At 52.1% G+C, this 8,697-nt stretch overlaps 1 protein-coding gene across 1 annotated transcript; it reads right to left on the reverse strand.

Moving 5' to 3' along the window:
• Window positions 1-2,922: 2,922 nt before the first annotated feature.
• Window positions 2,923-8,453, reverse strand: LZTS3 (leucine zipper tumor suppressor family member 3). Its single transcript, XM_035547346.1, has 3 exons — window positions 8,004-8,453; window positions 5,858-6,688; window positions 2,923-3,633 (listed from the first exon to the last, which is right to left on the reverse strand). The coding sequence occupies exons 1-3, from the start codon at window positions 8,451-8,453 to the stop codon at window positions 2,923-2,925; spliced, it is 1,992 nt and encodes a 663-aa protein (XP_035403239.1).
• Window positions 8,454-8,697: the final 244 nt, after the last annotated feature.

An 8,697-nucleotide genomic window follows, 5' to 3' on the forward strand; every position in this document is an offset into this window, starting at 1 on the left:
GTCAGAGCAAACCTGACGCCGTGGAGGGCTTGGCTGACTGCTGCTGCTGGGATCCGGGTGTGTGGGGAGGGCAGGCAGGCCCCTGCTTCTCCTGCCTGTGGATTTTCAAGGAGCTCTGGTGAGACGGTGTCCCACAGCGTGGTGCTGGTGCCCCTTCCCACTTGTTAACGCAGCAGGGAACCGCAGCCTACACCCCCTCAGCAGCAGGTCCTCAATTTTCAATCGCTGTAGGTGTTCTCGAGCCACTGATTGAAACCCTTTCTCTCGTGGTGGTTAATGGGAAACCAACCTCACGGTCAGCAGGGCTAGGAGGGGCGGAGGTGGAAAAGACCAACGGATCACTGGGCCCATCTCATAGCCTGGGCTCTTGCTGTTGATGGACTGTTTGCTTTTTGTGTGGTGGCCTCAAAATCATCATGCAACAGGCATCCAAAACAACATCTCACAATTTCCCAAGGACTGCAAAGCCCTTCACAAGCACAGGTCCCCCTCAGCTGCTCTGGGCTGGAAGACAGTGCAGGTTCCTCCGAAGAGAGGCACAGAAAGCAACACGAGACGCCACATCTCCAACCCCGACCCTGGGGGGTGTTCAGCCCCATCTAGAAGCCCGCTGTGTGAAACGGAGGAAGCCCTGGGATCTGCCTGCCAAGAGTTGTGCCTCTGAGACCCCTTGACTCAGGCTGCAGGCTCTGAAACACTGAAGCAAAGAGCGGGGCTGGGCTGGGGACTGAGGACCTGCCCCGTTTGACTCCAGCAGGATATAACAGCACTGTGCCAACGACCTTCTGCCAGATCCTTGCTTGCCCATCCCATTCCAACCCATCCCTTCCCATCCCTGCCCTTGGCATGGCAATGTCTGGCACTGTCTGCTGCTGGGTGGCACCAATTTTTCTCCTTCAGCTCCAAAGGCACAGGCAGAAGCCGTGGGGGAACCCAGGTGCCCTCAACCAGGGTCTCAAAATGCCCTGATCTCCTTCCACATCGCTATTTGCTGCAGCTCCAGCGATCCCTGCCAGCTACCAGCAGTTCCTCCCAGTAACACTGTTGACCTTGGCTGGAGGTTGGTGGGACTAACTGGAGTCTTCTTTCTCCTGCTTGGCCTCTTTGCCCAGCCTGGAGCTCCCCACAACGCTTTCTGATCCCACCAGGTCAGACCTGGCGATGGAGAGGGGAATGGAGAGAGAAGGGAACTTGGAAGGTGAATAGCTTCAGGGCTTCTGCCTCTCAACACCCTGAAGTTCTTCCTCGGTGTGCAGGTGCAATGTGAGCTGGCCAAACTCTCCCTGAAGTCACCTCACACAAGCATCCCGAGATGCTAATTCTGGCTTTGTTCTAGCTGCTCTCTAGGGCAAAGTGCCCGAATTCCCGCTTGCACCGATCCTCTGGCTGCTGCCCAGTCGGCACAAATCCCCCTGCACAGCATTTTTCTCTCTTTGCTGTGGATCATGGTTAAAAAAGCATCTGTGCAAGGGAGAACCAGGCCCACTGTGCCCCCCTTTTAAAGCTGAATGCTGGTGTTTGATGCCCGCATCATTTTCAGTGAGTGTGCACGTAGGATTTGGTTATTTTTCTGCCGGGGCATAAGCACTTGCACAATCTTAAGCATTTCTTGTGTCTGCTTTCATGCTCAGAGTCAGTAGCTGAGTATTTTTTAAGCTGGCCCTGCGTTATCTCCATCCCTGGAGTTTGTGATACCACGTGGGATCGCGATGGGCACTATTCCACGTGGCTGCACTGAAGGCTGATGCTCACCTCCCCCATTGCAACCCAGTGGTAACGCTGATATGTGCTCACTGCGACTCCTGAGCGAGGCTCGGGTGCCTTCTGTAAGTACACCCTGGGCAGAGAGAATGCACCGAAGCGCCTCTCGTTTGGGGATGGGTTAGCACAATTGCCCACTACTGGGCAAACTGCTAAAGCTTCTGTTTGCATAAACATCCCACAGGTTCGGAGGCTTCCCCAAACCTCGTTCCATTGACTGTGGGAAGTAAGAGGGCTCTTGAGAAGGAGAACTGCCTTGGATCTCAAGGTTTTTTTTTTTTCTTGCTGTAGCCAGCTTGGATATATGTAAGGACAGGGGGATCAAGGCAGAGGTGGGAGGATATTTCTGCTCCCAGGACTGGTCACAACCCAGGAGGCGAGTGGAAATGCAGAAGGAAAACACAACGAAATGAAAACGCAGCATGTGTCAACAGAAGCTCCTGCTGGGCGACCGTTCCTTGGTGGCTTCTGTTACCAGGACAGGCTCATCCTGGTGCTCAAGGACGTCCTAACCTCCTACAGCCATGGTAGCCACGGGCTGCAGGTGGGAGTCATCTGGTAGAGATATGTCTGGTTTCACTGAAATCAGTGGCCGATCTCCTCCTGACTTCACTAAGACCATTGTCTAGACGAGATACTTGACGCAGAACAGTGAGTTTGCTCACGATCCCAAGAGCTCTGCTCCATTAGCCAATGTGGCTAAAAATGCCCTGAAAAAAAACGAACCTGCCACTTTGAACTGTTTTGCTGCATATAAATGCTTTGAAAACCAAAGGAACCAAACACAGCCCTCCAAAACAACCAACCGAAGAGGGGTGAATTGTAGGAGAGGGGATGGCAGCCTCTAGCGAAGTAACAGTCACGGCAGATTACAAAAGAGCCAATTGACCCTCACCAGCTGTACTAGGAAAAAAAAAACAAAACAAAACCAAACGAAAGATGTCGCATTATCGATAGAAAAACAACGCACATCCACAGTTATTTTACCTACAGAGCACAGAAGAATAGAGTAAGGGTGACGGAGCTCGGTGTGGGCGAACTCACACCGCTCCTACGGTATCGTAATATCCTTCGGAAGATCACTGGCTTGAGTAGGTAGTACATGCACAGCAATAAAAAAAAAAAAAACAACAAAAACATGGGCATCGTCTTGGTCCCACCTCAGATCTCGGTGGACTCTATTCGCTCAAGTCTGGAGGGAGTCCACGGTTTTTTCTCCTCGGTGTGCGGGGGGCTGGTGGCCTTTGTGTTCATCTCGTTCACCTTGTGCTCCAGGAGCTGGTTCTTCTGGTACATCTCCACGTAGTTGAGCTGCAGCTGCTTCTGGTACTTGATGACTTTCTCCTTCTCTTCCTGCCACGTGCGCCGCTCCTCCTCGAAGTCCATCACCTGCTGCTCCCGCTGCTGCCGCTCCAGCTTCAGCTCCGTCTGCAGCCGCTCCACCTCCTTCCGCAGTGTGCCGACGCTGTCCTCGCTCTGCCGCTGCATCTTGGCTTCGTCGCTTTCGCAGGCCAGGGGGTCCCGCAGCTTCTCCGCCAGGTCCCCGCCAAAAGGCCCCGGAGGTCCCATGCTGGCAAGCGTCCGCTTCAGTCCGGAGACCTCCATCTCACAGTGGTTCAGTTTTTCCCTCAGCACCTGCACCTCGCTCATCTTCCGCTGCAGCTCGCTCTCGCAGATCTCCAGGTTGACGCTCTTGGAGCTGTAGGAGTCCTTCAGGGTGAGGATTTGCTCCTCCTTCTCCCGCAGGAAGTTCTTACCTTCCTTGAGCTGCGTCCGCAGCCCCACGATCTCGTTCAGCTTCTGGGAGACGTCTGCTTGGGAATCCTTCAGCTGCTGCTTGAGCAGGGAGATCTCCCCCGCCTTCTGGCACACCTGCGGGGAGAGAATCCGTGAGGCAGGAGGAAGGCAGCGAGGAGCCACCACCCCTGCTCGTCCCCTGCATGGCCTCGTGTTGGCAAGAGGCTCAGGTAGCAGAGAGGACGGCCAGCTACCCTGCTCAAATACCAAGCTCCAGCCTTCACCGGGACCCAAACCATGTCAAAGACCCAGAGGCTGTCCCTGTGTTTGTGGGGAAGATTTGGACCTTGAGCAAGGCAGAGATGGGAACATCTCAGACCTAGAGACCAGCTGGGCTCTCCTCAAGCACTGGGAGTGTAGGACAGGATGCAGCGACAGTGGATATTACTTGTCATGTGATGCTTTCCTTCCCAAAGACTCCTACAGAACACATTGGTCTAAATTTTAGGGTTAGTTCACTGAGGGCAGTCTGGGGACGGGTAGCTACTTAACTCTTTTGGGGTGGGACATGAAGAGTGACAACCCCTCTGCTAAAGATCAAGGTGAGGGATGCACTCTTGCTGAATTGGGACTACCGTGCACTGTCCTTGGGTACTGGTGGGCACTGGAGCTTCAGGTTTCATCCCAACTGGCTCGAGACTCACCCATGTGGTTGGGTACAGAAGTCCTGGGCAAATGCCCTGTGGAAATACCCTTGCTGCAGTGTGTATATGCCTTATGGAGGTGGCACAATTCAATATGATACTCCAGTTCTGCTTAGTTGAGCAAACGTGGATTGAGATGTTGGAACTATAATAACGCATAATAGTGCATAATGTTGAGCAAAGCCTTGAAGCTCGGCAATCAGGATGGCCCAGCGCCCACCACGAGCAGCTGAAGAGCCAGGAGACATACCTACAAGCACCAGCACCATATCTCCTGGAGCTCCCAGAGCTAACTGAGCACCCACACCAATGCCAGCACTTGTCTGCAGCAGATGCAGAACGACGTCGCGCTGGTTGGGCTGTAGTTACAGCGACACAGTTAATGCCTAGCTGAAAAGCTGCACAATCCCAACCGTGGATTTACTGAAAGTGCTCTCCACGGGCTGGCTTCTCCCAAAAGGCAGAGAAATACATGACGAAGAACAGCTTGGAAAAGAATCGATTGTCAGATTTAAACACTTAAATTTAGGTCTTTACGTGTGTGTTGTGCAGATTTAGGCAACACAGTCTGCAGAGCATGGAGAGCAGCTCAGCCAAGTATAGCTGTCTACAGATTTTAGGTGTCTTGATCCACCAGCCGAATCCTGCCTCTTTATAATAAATAATCAAAAGCCCATTTGTGGTTTTATCGGTGCAAAATCAGAGAATTTTCCAGACTGAACTTGTGGGAAGGCACAAAGAGACCTGGGCAGAGCAGCTGGCCAACGGAGGGGCAACGCAGCCCGCTTTCTCTGGGATGTAACTCGCGGAGATTTTACAGCAAGCCTCTAATAAGCCCTGCTGAACATCTGCAAACAGCACATTTCAGAGCCTAATTAATCCCAGTTTCATCGATTTTCCATCAGGATTAGCAGAATAGGGTCTTCTTGATTCTAGAGCTACTTTCGCCTGTGCAGTCTTAATAAATGTGAAGTTTCTAGCCAGTCTGTGGAAGGATTAAAATTCTTCACATGATCAAGCTGAAAAAAAACACGTTAGCACTGGCTATACAAACAGAGTTTGATAAAAACATTCTAAAAATAGAAACAGAAGAAAAAAAATATGTGAGACCTAGAAAGAGGAATTTGCCTTTCAGCCTTTTGAGGGAGATAAACTTATTAGCAACTGAAAACAGAGCATTACAATGGAAAGCATGAGGTAAACTTGGCTATCGGTATCATTCTTAGCTCACTTGCTTTATATCTTAAGTAAAAAAAAAAAAAAGTCAAATATTTGAAAAGCGGTTTCAAGGTTTGCCCAAACGCAGACGTTAGAAGAATTTAATTAAAATAGACTTAGACCCAATTTGGAGAGGCACAAAGACCTGTACGGAGAGACCTGTATTCACTGAAATTGTGTTGAAATGTCCCACGTGGAAGTGACCTGGCTGTGAAGCCTAATTATTAACCAGCACAGGATGTGCACACACATAAAGTTGTACTCAGTTTAATTGAAAACCACAGGTTTGGAGCTTAGACAGAATGCAGAGGTGACCGAAGTGTCGTCTGTTACCTGTAGGCCACCGACCCACAGCCTTTGTGGGGTGCACTTTGGGCAAATGGAGGTGTTTTGGGTTTTCAGAACCCTCCAAGAAAACCTCGCCCAGGACCACTTACCTCCCACTTGGTCTCCTCAATCTTCGGGAGGAACTCAGCCTGCTCCTTCTTGAAAGCCACAAATTTCTTCTCCAGCTCCTCTCGCTGTTGGAGGAGTTGTCCCATGTCATCCTGGAGTTTTTTTTTCTCCTGCTGTAACTTGAAGATCTGGAGCTGCAAGGCCTGCTGAGCCCGCTGCGCCTTTTTGGAGACCTGCTGCAGTTTGTTGGCGTAGTTTTGCCTCAGGTCCTCCATTTCCCTCTCCCAGATCTTCTGCTTCTCCTCAAACACTTGGAAGATGGCTGCCTCGCTTTTGTCCAAGTTCCTTCGCATCTGGAGGACCTCCTGCTCCTTCTCCCAGAGCCGGTCTTCCAGGTCTTGGATGATGTCGTCCGTCGAAGGCGAGTGGAAAGGCATCGTTTCGTTGAGATGGTTCAGTCTGTTGAACGAAGAGGTGCTCTTGCTCGAAGACCGCCCGCTGTCTGAGGTAGATATCCCGTTGTATCCCACGATGTTCTTGTCCACGTAGGTGGTGCCGATGCGGTTGATGTGGCTCGTCGAGGCGCTCATCGGGCCCACGTGCTGGCTGTAGCCTGTCCCGTACGTGGGCAGGCTCGTTAACGAGTTACGGCCCGAATCCGAAAGGCCTCCCACTTGGTTTGTAGTCCTGTTAAGGCTGGTCTTGTCGAGTCCACTTTTGGGGGCGGACGGGCTATTGCTGTTGGCATGGTTCAAGCTCTTTCTGTTCTCTGTCACCCCGTTGCTCTGCGGCGGGCAGAGGTTCTGCATGGAATGGAAGTTTTTAGGAACTACTGGTTTAAAGGCTGAGGGTCTAACTAAGGGCTCATTGCTCTGCAAAAGGAAAGAGGACCACGCATCAAAGACAGCAGGAAGTTTGGTAACGACACACAAAAGAGACACATCAGCACAGGCTGGGCTGGCGGAGCTGGGCCATCTCTAGCTAGCTCCGTGTTCCTCAGCCTTAATACACCCGGGGCTATTTGGGGTTTAACACAGGGGACCCATGAGTTAACTCGTAGGTTAACACTTTATCTTCCCTTGCCCCAGTTGGAAAAAAATGAATAAATCTTGATGTGCCCCAAATCTGCATGATTTTTCTTAGAATACTTTGTGGACAGGGATAGGTGGGAGCCATGGCCACAGCCATGGATTTAGAAAGGATTTTAAAACCTCTGAAGTCTTGCACATTCCTCTCCCCATGAATGCACCTACAGAAACAAATTTTACCTCAAAATAGGACTGAGTCTCCCCGATTGTGGATTGGGCTTCGGGTGAAAATTAACCCAGAGGAACCAGCCTTGTATTAGCAAAGATCTTTTGAAAACGCCTTCCAGGAGAAACAGCGGGAATGAATGCTGGTGAACGCGCAAGGTTGGAGGCCAAAAATCTGGCATGTGGCACGCGGGATCGAGATGGACTACAGGGGCCACCAGGTTAATGGCCCAGGAGACAAGGCCACCAAACACTGCAGAAATAATGCTGCCGCTGGCAGCCTCCCCGGGGCACGAATTATGGGGTTTGCTGGAGCAGAGCAGCAGGGTCCATAAACCATCTTGGGCTCTGGGGCTCCTCCAGGCCTGGGAGGTGTTTGCTCCCCCGGGACGATACGAGCTGTGAGGACTGTGCTTGGGTGGGTGACAACATTTACAGGGGTAGTTTACAACCTTGTCATATTGTCCCTCACCAGGGGGCACTGGGATTTTGAAACTTCTTTCAAGTGACACGTTTTTGTGGCGGTGGGCTGTAGGAGATTGTCCGTAAATGGCCCAAAACGTAACAGTGAGACTCAGATGCTGGGGCTACCGAAAACAGAGCCAACTCCAGCCCTCTTCCTGTCAAGAGTGGAGGTAGGCACAGCATTTTGGGGAGGCTGGATGACTTTAATGCAGCCTTAGATGAACTGGAAGCGTAGCTTTGAAAGACTTAGATGAGCTGGAAGCATGAAAGACTTGTTACCATGCTCTTGGCTTCCTCAAGAGCTAACGTTCCCCTGTGCTCAGCCCCATGAAAGCAATAAGAATTATGTTATCTGCATAGTAAGACTTAGGCTGTTTGTCAGGATGACACCATTGCCCAAGGTTTCCTCAAAATGCTTTTAGAGACGTGCCAGATCCATCCCCCTGCTCCAGGGAGCGGGGGTTCTCACCTGGTCTAGTTTGCCGGAGATTGGCAATATCTTTGGTGGGTTACCAGGCTCTCGGTACTGGGGAGGAGGCGGCATGTTCTTCTCGTTGTTGGTGGTCACGTTCCCACAGATGTCCACCTTCACCTTCTCGCTCTTGCGCAGGTCGCCGTTGATGTAGAGGGAATTGGAGACCTTCTCCGACTTGTACGTCTTCTCCTCGCCGGAGTAGCGGTTGGAGATCTCCCGCGTGGAGTACCCGTTGCGGGACCCCTCCGTCTGCCGGCCGCTGCTCTGCGTGCGGGTCCCCACGCTCTTCATGGCGAACTCCTGGTCGTTGGCGACTCCGCTGCCCACGCTCCCCATGGCGCTCTGCGAGGTGGGGTGGGACGGCCGGGGAGAGAAACCGTGCAAGTTCTCCGGGCTGGGGTACGTCGGGTCACTGAGAACGGGCAGCGCCTCTAGCGTGGCCATGGCAGCGCAGCGGCGAGGTGGAGGCACAGGTCAGTGGCACTGCGAGAAGGAGGAGAAGTAAAGGGCTGTTAAAGATGTTAAAGATGCCTTTTATCCACTGCAGCCCTTTGCAGCAAATCTCTGGGCAAGGGCAGGAGCAGATGTTGGGTTGTCCTCCTCTCCGTGACCCACAACCCTATTTGGAGGAGCAGCGTGCCGTGGTCCCCCAAATCCCACTCGTGGCTGTGCAAAAGAGCTGCTCTTA

Source organism: Cygnus atratus, chromosome 4 (assembly GCF_013377495.2).
Source record: "Cygnus atratus isolate AKBS03 ecotype Queensland, Australia chromosome 4, CAtr_DNAZoo_HiC_assembly, whole genome shotgun sequence".
In the NCBI taxonomy this organism is placed as follows: domain Eukaryota; kingdom Metazoa; phylum Chordata; class Aves; order Anseriformes; family Anatidae; genus Cygnus; species Cygnus atratus.

What these genes read in the sequence shown, in the direction of transcription:
- LZTS3 (XM_035547346.1), bottom strand. Translation starts at nt 8,453, where the DNA reads ATGGCCACGCTAGAGGCGCTGCCCGTTCTCAGTGACCCGACGTACCCC. An exon ending in TCTCCGGCAAACTAGACCAG is followed by an intron (nt 6,689 to 8,003) that starts GTGAGAACCCCC and finishes TTCCTTTTGCAG; the next exon opens with AGCAATGAGCCCTTAGTTAG. An exon ending in TTGAGGAGACCAAGTGGGAG is followed by an intron (nt 3,634 to 5,857) that starts GTAAGTGGTCCT and finishes CTCTCCCCGCAG; the next exon opens with GTGTGCCAGAAGGCGGGGGA.